We start from the raw sequence: 12,326 nt of genomic DNA, 5'->3' as shown, positions 1-12,326 counted from the left end.
AATAATTTTTTAATTTCTTACAGACAAGAAGGGCTGAGGTCAAAATGACAGCTGGGTTGGTAGTTCACAACGTCCCCCTAGCCTTTGCGGACCACCTGGGGCCTCTCCTAAAAGAATGTTTCGGAGATTCGAAGACAGCGCAGGAGTACAGGTGTGCCAGGACTAAGTCATCCTGCATTACCAATGAAGCACTCGCACCATATTTCACACAGGAGCTTGTGAAGGAGATGAAAAAAGCTGCTTATACCCTTGTTACGGATGGGTCGAATGACACTGGTATTTCACAAACTATTTGAGATTTTTCTCCTCTGCAAAACATGTGCTTTGTGTATTTTTAAACATCTAACAACATGAACATCTGTATGATTCTAACTTGTCATTATAGGAGTGGAAAAGATGAACCTGCTTACTGTCCGGGTCTTCATGGGCAGCAAAGTTGTCCACCAGTTTTTAAATATGTGCACAACAAGTGGGACGAGGTGTGGGACAGCAAGTGAGATCTTCACCAAAATTACCTCCACCATAGAGGAGCATGGCATCCCTTGGGAGAACTGCATTGGTCTCTCAGTTTACAATGAGGCTGTGAACATTGGACCACGTAATTCCATTGCCTCTAGGGTGCTCCAGAAGCATCCCAACACCTATATTCATGGTTGTCCTTGTCATGTTTTCACATAACACCGCCAAAGCTGCAGGAGTGGGATTTTTTAAAGTGAGTTAAGGCCTGATTTATCTTTACATGTAACTTTTTATTTGTATCCTAGTTACGTGCATTGACTGAATGTGTTATGATTGATTTATGCATTGCAGGTGTCCGGTTTTGATTTGGAGGATATGGTAGTGGACATCGGTTACTGGTTCAAGGGTAGCACAAATCGGAAAGGATACCTGTCAGGTATGCATGTTTGATACTATTAAGTGTAATACTGAAATGCTGAGCTGTAGAAAATATATGATATGGATTTAATGTCTAAAACAGAGTTTTGTGAGCTCCATGAAGCGGAGTACATGGAGGTCCTCCTGCATATCTCGGTCCGTTGGCTAAGCCTTGAACGTTGTGTGACCAGGATCCTGAGGCTGTATGAACCTCTGGCCAGCTACTACAAATCTGCTAGTATGGTCATCAATTTTCAATTTCATTATGCAGCAACTACATGGATTGTTAGTCACATACTTGTATTAATGACAACCTCTTGTTTTGTGTTATTTATTGATTGATTCAAGATGAAAATCAGGCCAGGTTCAAGAGACTTGTGCAGACATTCACTGACCCCATGACAAAAGTGTACCTGCTGTTCTTCCAAGCCACCGTACCAACTTTCACTTCTTTCAACATGCTGCTTCAGAGAGAGCAGTCATCAATATTTTTGTTACATGATGAGGTGGGATTGGATTTTGCTTTTTTTTTCATTCTGTGTTTCTTGCTGATATCTGCAGGGGTCCTCTAAAACAGGTTTCACCTACTATTTTTGTAAATGTCTGTTATAGATGGTGAAATTCAGACGCAAGCTATGTTCCAAGTTTATGGTTCCAGCAGCTCTGCAGTGCCATGAGGAGCCTTGTGAAATTTCCTTGAAAGAAAAGGCAAACCATTTACCAGGTTAGTATTTGACTATTATTATGATCAAACACTGTGATATGTGATATTTAGCCTTGTACCTTATACCGATATGCTGTATTGGGTTCACAACCAGGGCTAAACTTAACAGATTACTCGACGAGGGTGACATCACACCACTGCAGGTGGATTCATTCCATGAAGCTGTGTTGTGTTTCCTGACAAGTGCTGTGGACTATGCACTTAAGAAGCTGCCACTGGAAGAGCCACTGATCAAGCACGCACATTTTGTAGATGTACGGCAGAGGGCTGAAAGTGACATCGAAGATGTCCTGTACTTTGTTGAAAGGTTAGTTTTTTTTCTCTAATTATTGTCTATCATCTTAGCTAAAATACCCTGTGTTTTATGATGAGGTGTGTTCACTCCTAAACTGCACATGAGATATTCTTATGTGGCTTCTCCTCAAAGATGTGTATGAACTGCTGCTGGTTGATGACTATATACCTAAAACGTAACAACTTGTAACTCTACTTTCATAAATAGGTTTCCCCCATCTCCTCCCATACCATTGGCCAGAGGAGCATGACCTTCTGGGTGAGGAGTTTCTAAATTATCAGACCATGCCAATGATATCCCTGCAGGACTAAACTGAAATGGAAAGCTTCTGGGCTGAAATGGCAACCCGGAAGCAGAAGGTAATTTTTTTTCCTTTTTTGTCTTTCCTTTTGGCAGGTGTGGCTTGGCTACATCTGTTGCTTAAAATTGTTGCATGCATATATGTGTCATGCATGTTTCAAATGATGCATGTTTTTATCTGAACTTTGTTAATGGATCAACCTACAGTGTACTCACAGTATTAATCAATCAAAAATCAAGGTATGTTTTTCCATTGTGTTTTGGTGCATTTTCCATAGGTGACAGGAGCCAAAGAATTCGAGAGGCTTGCTGCCGTCGCCAAGCTTGTCCTGGTGTTGCCCCCATGCAAACGCAGATGCTGAGAGGGTGTTTTCAGTTGTGGGACTGAACAAAACCAAGAGAAGAAACAGCCTAGCATTGGATGGCACCCTGTCCTCAATAATGACCATAAAGATGGCCAATCTGGAGCCCTGCTTCAAATGGGAGCCCCCCTCCGATATCATCAAGGCCTCCAAGAAGGCCACAGGCCAGTATAACCATGCCGACAGATCATAGACAAGAGGCCCATTTGAGATGAGCCCATTTGAGACAAGAGGCCCATTTGAGATGTCTGTCTGCCTGCCTGTCCGTCTGTCTGTCTGCCTGTTTTTCTGTCTGTCTGTCTGTCTGTCTGCCTGTTTTTCTGTCTGTCCGTCTGTCCGTCTGTCCGTCTGTCCGCCCGTCCGCCCGTCCGCCCGTCCGTCCGTCCGCCCGCCCGCCCGCCCGCCCGCCGTCCGTCCGTCCGTCCGTCTGCCTGTCCATCAATCTGTCTGTCTGTCTGTCTGTCTGCCTGCCTGTCCATCTGCCTGTCCGTCTGTCTGTCTGCCTGTTTGCCTGTCTTTCTGTCTGCCTGTCTGTCTGTCTGCCCGTCCGTCTGCCTGTCCGTCTGCCTGTCTGTCTGCATGTCTGTCCGTCGGTCTGCCTGTATCTGTTGTCACTGTTTTAACAAGCTTGTCATAGGGTGATACATCAATATGACATTATCGATGCTTATCACTTACCCTGTGAAATATGAGTCTCTCTGAGACGTTTGGTAGGCAGTGCATCCTGTTTAGGTGGCTCTTCGGTTCCCCTTTTGTCTTGAACAGCTGTTGACAAAACACATCAGGACAACGGAGCCTGTGTAAAATACAGAGTGTGCATCCCAAAAGGCACCCTATTCGCTACGTAAGGCACTACTTTTGACAAGGGCCCAGAGAGCTCTGGTAAAAAGTAGTGCACTATATAGGGAATAGGGTGCCATTTGGGACATAGCCATTGACTCTCTCCCATGTGTATTAGGATTGCATTACAGCGTCCTCACTCAACCTCCTAAAGACAATGACAACAGTTTTGTTCTAATGCTGAGAGACAATAGGGGTGTAGTGAATCTGTAGGGTAAATGTCAGCCCTGCCTTACAGAGGTAATCTCAAAACACAGAGCACCCTACCTTAATCATGATCTTTGGAAACGTATGCATTTTCGGTAGGAAACGCCACTTCCTGTTCTTCTTAGTCTCTTCTCCTCTGGCAGAGGGAAGACGGGCCATGCCGTCAGCCTTTACATCAGCCGGGCTAAGGCTCCTGGCAGGGAATTCCTCAGTAGCATTAAGGTCAGCTACAACACCATGAGTGATGTCACTTGTGGCATTGCTGGTGTCTGAGTGAGAAGAGCACGCTAGTGTGACCGACCTGTGTACAATAACTGGGAGAAGAGGACGCAGCCATTGAAGTCAGTCACTGCATCCCAAATGGCATTCTCTTCACTTTATAGTGCACTACTTTTGACCAGGACCCATAGGGTCTGGTCAAAAGTAGTGCACTAAATATGGGTGGCAGGTAGCTTAGTGGGTAAGAGCGTTGTGCCAGTAACCGAAAGGTCGCTGGTTCTAATCCCCGAGCCGACTAGGTGAAAAATCTGTCGATGTGCCCCTAAGCAAGGCACTTAACCCTAATTGCTCCTGTAAGTCGCTTTGGATAAAAGCGTCTGCTAAATGGCATATTATATTATATTATTATATGGAAGAAGGTGCCATTTTGGACACAACCAGTGAATTTCACATCATAAAACGCAATGTATTGAGCATCATGTTACAATTAAGTCCTATGCAGATGAAAATAGGTGCTTTCACTTACCATCCTCCATTGTAGACTTGGACACATAAGTCAGGCTGTCCATCACCACGTCTGTCATCAACTTGATGACCTGATCCAAAACCATTTCAGCCGATGGTGGCATAGGCCTTCCCATACACTGCCCCAGGAGTCTCCTAACAGAAGTCTGGGCAAAGTTGTAAATGAGCTCTGAGGCATCGTCCTTTGACAGCTTCCTCAGGGCTGGTTTAGGCAGCGCTGGTTGAGAGAGGCTTCTGTGGCCAACCATGGATTGAAGCTGGCGGTTTATGGTTATCTCCTGAATGAGACCATGGACCATTGCAATCAGGTTGCCAGACGCACCTTGAAGGGCTTCAACTGACAGGAGCCTATCCAGATGTTCTTCTGCTGAAGTCATCTCTGGGTCGTCCGTCTTCATTGTGTCCATTATAGTTTTCACTATGATATTGGTGTCAGATATGTTTATTTCTTGTTGGCTCACAAGCATTGACCATGAACCTGTCTCATCCATTGCGATAGAGGTATGGGAGTCTGTCCTTGTGATCTCATCGGCAGCGCTCATGTCAGGCAACTGGTCAAGGCTCTCCAGTACAGAGTCTAACACGTTAGTGGCTATCAGACACTCCTCACTGCAATCTGCCCAACAGATGAACTCTCAGAGTTGGCCACTCTGCACTTGAACACATTTAGGATCAAGCTGAGCGTCTTCTTTGCAGTTTTGCTAAAGCCTTCTTGGCTGACTGCCACTGTTACGTCTTTTAGAGCCACAAGAGGTTTGCAACTTTCACTCAATCCACTGCCGTGGAGAGGAGAGGCTCTCTTCAAACTGTTGTTGCTCACAACTGACATACTCCTGGTGGGCAGAGTGAAATCCTCACTGCATGTGTCAATTACATGGTGGTCTGTTGAAGAGCCACTCGAAGACACAAGGGCTTTAGACCTTTTAGCCAAACAGACTTTTGACAAAGGCTTCTAACTTCTCACAGACGGAGGGCGGCTCCTGTCCTCAACAAGAGCAGTGTCAGCGGACTTAGAGCGTATGAGTGTCTCCACAGGGGTGGAGTCCAGCACATATTTGGCTGTGGTGACTGACACTGGTGGAAAAGAGAAAAAGATGTTCAGTCTATCCTTTACTCTGTGGTACATGGTTTGAGCAGCATCCAATAAGTTGTCAAAGACAACTCTGGGTTTGAGCTGGGACTTTTTCTCTCCTAGTGGGAAGGAGTCTGCGTCATCCACAGTGTACTGGGATACACTTTCAAGGTCTTGCATGATAATATTTACTATATCTTCGGCTGTAGAAACCGCATGGTGTGAGAAGGTGGTGCTAGGCATGCTCTGTAGCAAAGAATGGCTGGCTTTGCTAGCAGCTCTGAGAATGGTCTAACTCACAATGTGTTTGGCCTTAGCTCGGAACTCAGCACTGGATAGGGATAGGGCTAGATACCTGTGAGAGGAGGGGATAGGGCTAGGTACCTGTGAGAGGAGGGGATAGGGCTAGGTACCTGTGAGAGGAGGGGATAGGGCTAGGTACCTGTGAGATGAGGGGATAGGGCTAGGTACCTGTGAAAGGAGGGGATAGGGCTAGGTACCTTTGAGAGGCGTGGATAGGGGTAGGTACCTGTGAGAGGAGAGGATAGGGCTAGGTACCTTTGAGAGGCGTGGATAGGGGTAGGTACCTGTGAGAGGAGGGGATAGGGGTAGGTACCTGTGAGAGGGGAGGATAGGGCTAGTTACCTTTGAGAGGAGGGGATAGGGATAGGTACCTGTGAGAGGAGAGGATAGGGCTAGGTACCTGTGAGAGGCGTGGATAGGGGTAGGTACCTGTGAGAGGAGGGGATAGGGCTAGGTACCTGTGAGAGGAGGGGATTGGGCTAGTTACCTGTGAGAGGAGGGGATAGGGCTAGGTACCTTTGAGAGGCGTGGATAGGGGTAGGTACCTGTGAGTAGAGGGGATAGGGCTAGGTACCTGTGAGAGGAGGGGATAGGGCTAGGTACCTGTGAAAGGAGGGGATAGGGCTAGGTACCTGTGAGAGGCATGGATAGGGCTAGGTACCTGTGAGAGGAGGGGATAGGGGTAGGTACCTGTGAGAGGCATGGATAGGGCTAGGTACCTGTGAGAGGAGGGGATAGGGGTAGGTACCTGTGAGAGGCATGGATAGGGCTAGGTACCTGTGAGAGACATGGATAGGGCTAGGTACCTGTGAGAGGAGGGGATAGGGGTAGGTACCTGTGAGAGGCATGGATAGGGCTAGGTACCTGTGAGAGGAGGGGATAGGGGTAGGTACCTGTGAGAGGCATAGATAGGGCTAGGTACCTGTGAGAGGAGGGGGATAGGGCTAGGTACCTGTGAGAGGAGGGGATAGGGCTAGGTACCTGTGAGAGGAGGGGAAAGGCGTGGGAGTGCATGTGCTGCAGGCGGTTCTGGCGCTGGTGCACCTGCTGGGTCCTCCACTACAGCTGAATCTGACGCTGCGGCCAAGAGAGGTCACCTCTCCTGCCTCATTACTTCCTGATCCAGAAGAGCTTGGCGAATCAGAGAGCTCTATCTGCATGGTGAGGTCAAGGGCGGGAACAACCACAGTGGATGTAGACTCCATCACCCATGCTACAATATCCATGCACTTGGCACTAAACTCATGTCTGCTCATCTGCAATGTTAAAAGACCATACAGAGTTAGTTTGTTAAAGGGGCTGCACTGATATAAAACGTAGAACCATTTACTCAAGCTAGTCAATTAAAGCAGTGGTTCAGGATTAAAGGTCCTGCAGGATTTCCACAAATGAATGTTTGGTCCATTTTACCAACATTAACTACTTTAGAGGTGACTATAACTCACCCCGGCACGCATATTCTCACTCAGCAGATTCCAATGGCTGAAAAGTAAATAAATGCAAGTACACAATGAACTACATGACATTACCTCTATTATCTTAGACTACGTTATGGATGGACATTACCTCTATTATCTTAGACTACGTTATGGATGGACATTACCTCTATTATCTTAGACTACGTTATGGATGGACATTACCTCTATTATTTTAGATTACGTTATGGATGGACATTACCTCTATTATCTTAGATTACGTTATGGATGGACATTACCTCTATTATCTTAGACTACGTTATGGATGGACATTACCTCTATTATCTTAGACTACGTTATGGATGGACATTACCTCTATGATTTTAGATTACGTTATGGATGGACATTACCTCTATGATTTTAGACTACGTTATGGATGGACATTACCTCTATTATTTTAGATTACGTTATGGATGGACATTACCTCTATGATTTTAGATTACGTTATGGATGGACATTACCTCTATTATTTTAGATTACGTTATGGATGGACATTACCTCTATTATTTTAGATTACGTTATGGATGGACATTACCTCTATTATTTTAGATTACGTTATGGATGGACATTACCTCTATTATCTTAGATTACGTTATGGATGGACATTACCTCTATTATTTTAGATTACGTTATGGATGGACATTACCTCTATTATTTTAGATTACGTTATGGATGGATATTACCTCTATTATTTTAGATTACGTTATGGATGGACATTACCTCTATTATCTTAGATTACGTTATGGATGGACATTATCTCTATTATCTTAGACTACGTTATGGATGGACCTCTATGGAACTAGGCCACACCCAGACATCCCTGATTGGTTATTTGGTCCGTTGAGTCCTTTGTATTGGCCCGAGACTATGGGAGACTCTCAATCTCCTCGCCTCCTTCTCAAAACCCATTGGATGAGAAGGTCAGAAGGGCGGGACCTCTGGTTTTCTCATCCAATGGGTTTTGAGAAGAGAGGACACGACGAGTATGCAATTGAGATAGGGAACATATCTAGGGGATGCATGGGGAAGCCAAAGAGCAACTTACTCGTCCTTCATGTCCTGCACAAAGGTGTGTAGGTCTGGGTAGCTTCTCTTTCCCCTGCTGAGGGTGAGGCTGGTCTGGGAAGTTTCATCCTTGTGGGTCACGGTAGTGAAGGTCACCACTGCAGCCTGATGGCGACAACAGAAAGCAGAGTTAGGCTTTAATTCAATTTTGCGTCATTAAAACACAAAATATCTCAATGAAATGTCATACATGTAATAGAAAAATACATCAAATACATCAACTTGTCCGAGAGAGATTTACATGGTTACAAAAACGTCACGCCAGGGTAAGCCTACACGAAATACAGCCCTTATTTTATGTGTTTCTAAAATCGCCTATGGGAAAAATGAATGGTGTAAAAACGATTGGAACCATTTCCCTGTTTGACCGCTAGGTTTTATGGGTATTATCACACCTCCACTGTGGGACTCTATAGAGGGGTTGGTTGTTAAGCAACAAAACTGGCATGCAACTATGGGGCAAAATAGACAGGGGTTTGACTTAGACAACATGTAAACTATATTTAGTCTCTAAATGTTTAATGCAAACATAAATACATTTGAACAATGAACTCGTATCAAATACATTGTTACAGTTGTTGTTGGTTAGCTAGGTAGCGAATTTTAGCCATTGCATAGACATGATATCAGTCAAAACACCTCAAAACAAGACATGGTATCAATAACACCATACAACGAGCTGAAACATGCCATAGAGCTACGATTCCCCACATGGCAGCTTGTTGTTAGCTGAGGTTCAGAATCATAACAAGATACACGACTTCCGGCCATCGATGCACGAGCATCATTTTCGTGACGTCAGCCAACCCTTCTATGGCTCCTGGTCAAAAGTAGTACACTAGCTCCTGGTCAAAAGTAGTGCACTAGCCTACATAGGGAATAGGGTGCCATTTTGGACGAATTTATGAAGGTGCTGTCATAACCTTTGACCCCCATTTGACCCTACTGTACCTTTAGCCAACTCTCATGACTCCCCGGCCATATACTTTCTAGTTTGATATTACAGCATGAATAGCACACTATTTCATTTGTTAAACAATATTTAATCCACAGTAATTAATATAATTGAAGATTTAAAAATAAATAACATGCCTACCTTGAACTCTTTATTCTCCATCTCCTTGCAAAATCAGCACATTTCCTTGCCAAAATGAACGCGCATCCAGAGCGAAAACAAACGCAATCCTCCAGCACTAGGGAGGATTAGACTGAACTGCTCCAGCGGTTTTTCATCAGTTTCAACGTTTATCAGTGATGACGTAACAATGCTGTACAGATTTGACGCACTTTCGAACTCGTGCTGATGCAACACTCTGTGTTGTTGAAAGCTCACGTACGGAAATCCTGCGAGTTGTAAACAAATGTAGGCTATTGTTGCCCTTAAAACTGTAATGTTGAGGACGCCATGAAAAATAAAATACATAACCCACACCGTTAGGCCAAGGTACATGCAATTGTCATCATTTTGCCAATAGACTTCTTGTTCCTTGTTGTATGTAGCCTTTCTTTTGGGATTAGCACCACTGTCACCTAGAAATTGATACTGCGGTTGTCACATAAAACAGATAACCCATAGTTCATTATTAAATAACATAACTCATTTCTTTATTTTATTACTCATAAAATATACAGCAATCTTCAGATACTGAAAGAATTCATGGGAGTTTCGAATTCAGTCACTATTTCATATGTACATGCTAGTTTCATCCTTTTAAAGAAAAAAAAGGACACGAAAAAACCTGTGAACCTCCTGATCCTGATTTGACGAACATAGCATATGTATTGTACATATTTCCAGTTAAAATGATTTTCAAAAAGAGACAAAAACGGGGGATTGAACAAGCAATCACATAAAAGGATTGAGTGGCTTAATTTTTTTGAAGAAGTTAAAGCAAGCAAAACCTGTCAAAATACATTGATTATAAGACCAAGACAAATAATATATATATATTTTTTTCAACAGAAGAAAATCTAAATGCTGCTGTCCTACCATTGGTTTACAGTGTTTCTCCTCTCCAAGGGAGGCATGTTTTCTGCCTCGGAATAGTATCAGTGCTTTTCACAAACGTTGTAGTACTTAGTGTGCATCATTGTTTTCGCTCATACAGCTGCCCCTACTCTCCTAACCTCCCCTCAGTAATTAAAGAAGGCACAAAATGATGACATAAATATCACAAGAAAGAATACATGAATTAATAATTTACTTTCTAAAATATTTTCTAGAGGGCAAAGGACAGGTAGGTTTAATAACGCAAATGTAAAAAGTCCTGTCGCTCACATACAAATGCAAAATCTAAATGGCACCCTATTCTTTATAGAGTACACTACTTTTGACCAGAACCCTATGGGCCCTGGTCTTAAGTAGTGTACTATAAAGGGAATAGGGTGCCATTGGGGATGGAAATTCTTTGAAATTACTCATGAGAGCAAATACTACGATTTTTTGGTTCCCACAGAGGGTCAGGAGCTTAAGACATGAATGACTTTATTAAAATGTTTGTTCATAAAAAATAAATGATTTCCCCTCCTCCCACATGGATTACAGACAAGAGGCTAGGTGCGTTCTGACTGTCTTAGTGTGCGGATAAACATGACCATCACTCTCATAAAACTTAAATTAAACATCACTCCTTATGTTTTTTCTCAGCCCAAAACGCTCAATCCCATTTCTACTGTCAAAACAGGTTTTGAAAAGGCTTCTTCCACATCTTTTGGTCCATGTCTGTTTTTCACTCAGTGAAGTGCTACTATCCCCTTGGACTACAGGTTAATGCCGTCATAAGGTGTCCGTCTGTCTGTCGGCTGGACAGTTTCTACCGTTTAGGACCTTTGTGGGTAAAGGTAAAGGTGGGGTATAGCAGCAGCAGTTCCTCTGAAGTCCAGTATCTGCTGGAAGGACACCTGGTGGTATGAGAGGATGAGTGTGGCCAGCCAGCCTGTTGTGCCTCCCCCTCTCCCTCCCTCCCTCCATTTCTCTCTCTCCATCTGCGGGACTCTTAAGGCTCCTGTGCGGACTGTCTCGGCTCGTGCCCTCCCAAAGCTGGCTGTGGTGATTTAAGACACGGTGTGTATGTGTGGATTTGTTTGTGGCCTCTGCCCCACTTCACTGTCCATCCGCCTGCCCTTGGCTCCCCTCCTGGGCAGCGACCACCACCCCCCCCTCAGTATGTCTCTGAGTCTGAGTCGTTGAGTTCCTCATCCTTGTAGAAGCCTCCATCGTGTTTGCGGTGGCCGATGTTGTTGAATATATGACAAATAAATTATCAGTCTATAATGACAATGACCCAAAACACACGGCCAAGGCAACAAAGGAGTGGCTCAAGAAGAAGCACATTAAGGTCCTGGAGTGGCCTAGCCAGTCTCCAGACCTTAATGACATAGAAAATCTGTGGAGGGAGCTGAAGGGTTGAGTTGCCAAACGTCAGCCTCGAAAGCTTAATGAATATCTGCAAAGAGGAGTGGAACAAAATCCCTCCTGAGATGTGTGGAAACCTGGTGGCCAACTACAAGAAACGTCTGACCTCTGTGATTGCCAACAAGGGTTTTGCCACCAAGAACTTGTTTTGCAGAGGGGTCAAATACTTATTTCCCTCATTAAAATGCAAATAAATTTATAACATTTTTTACATGCGTTTTTCTAGATTTTTTTGTTGTTATTCTGTCTCTCAATGTTTAAATAAACCTACCATTAAAATTATAAACTGATCATGTCTTTGTCAGTGGGCAACCATACAAAATCAGCAGGGGATCAAATACTTTTTTCCCTCACTGTAAATGGGGTGCCAATGCCTAGGCAATGATAGCTTGGCTATATTTACATGGGGTGACAATACCTTGTCAATGATGGTTTGGCTATACGTTATACCCAAGAAGTAATCGCTGTCAAAGGTGCATCAAGAAAGTACTGAGTAAAGGGTCTGAGTACTTACATAAATTTGATATTTCAGTTTTTTATTAATAAATTAGGAAAAACTTATAAAAACCTGTATTTTGCTTTGACATTATGGGGTATTGTGTGTAGATTGATGAGGGGTAAAACGATTTAATCAGTTTTAGAATATGG

At 43.9% G+C, this 12,326-nt stretch overlaps 2 protein-coding genes across 2 annotated transcripts; both read right to left on the bottom strand.

Moving 5' to 3' along the window:
• Positions 1-3,214: 3,214 nt before the first annotated feature.
• LOC123487992 lies at positions 3,215-5,295 on the bottom strand. Its single transcript, XM_045219006.1, has 3 exons — positions 4,350-5,295; positions 3,665-3,873; positions 3,215-3,322 (listed from the first exon to the last, which is right to left on the bottom strand). Exons 1-3 carry the CDS (start codon positions 4,888-4,890, stop codon positions 3,215-3,217), a joined length of 858 nt encoding a protein of 285 aa, XP_045074941.1. The 5' UTR covers positions 4,891-5,295.
• A 5-nt stretch (positions 5,296-5,300) lies between these two features.
• On the bottom strand, positions 5,301-11,417 carry LOC121562522. Its single transcript, XM_045219005.1, has 6 exons — positions 9,360-11,417; positions 8,244-8,368; positions 7,169-7,205; positions 6,705-6,979; positions 5,717-5,775; positions 5,301-5,623 (listed from the first exon to the last, which is right to left on the bottom strand). Exons 1-6 carry the CDS (start codon positions 9,378-9,380, stop codon positions 5,301-5,303), a joined length of 840 nt encoding a protein of 279 aa, XP_045074940.1. The 5' UTR covers positions 9,381-11,417.
• Positions 11,418-12,326: the final 909 nt, after the last annotated feature.

This window comes from Coregonus clupeaformis, unplaced genomic scaffold (assembly GCF_020615455.1).
Source record: "Coregonus clupeaformis isolate EN_2021a unplaced genomic scaffold, ASM2061545v1 scaf1971, whole genome shotgun sequence".
Lineage (NCBI taxonomy): Eukaryota > Metazoa > Chordata > Actinopteri > Salmoniformes > Salmonidae > Coregonus > Coregonus clupeaformis.
Note: the sequence above shows the minus strand (reverse complement) of the source record. Positions and strands in the feature narration are given on the sequence as shown.

Excerpts from the sequence above, each read along its gene's own strand:
- LOC123487992 (XM_045219006.1), bottom strand. The coding sequence starts at position 4,890 with ATGAGCGCTGCCGATGAGATCACAAGGACAGACTCCCATACCTCTATC. Across the intron at positions 3,874-4,349 it reads CAAGTCTACAATGGAGGATG|ACACCAGCAATGCCACAAGT; the intron begins GTAAGTGAAAGC and ends CTTCTCACTCAG. Across the intron at positions 3,323-3,664 it reads TTCCAAAGATCATGATTAAG|CTGTTCAAGACAAAAGGGGA; the intron begins GTAGGGTGCTCT and ends TTTTGTCAACAG.
- LOC121562522 (XM_045219005.1), bottom strand. The coding sequence starts at position 9,380 with ATGGAGAATAAAGAGTTCAAG. Across the intron at positions 8,369-9,359 it reads TGGAGAATAAAGAGTTCAAG|GCTGCAGTGGTGACCTTCAC; the intron begins GTAGGCATGTTA and ends TGTCGCCATCAG. Across the intron at positions 7,206-8,243 it reads GTGCAGGACATGAAGGACGA|CCATTGGAATCTGCTGAGTG; the intron begins GTAAGTTGCTCT and ends TTTACTTTTCAG.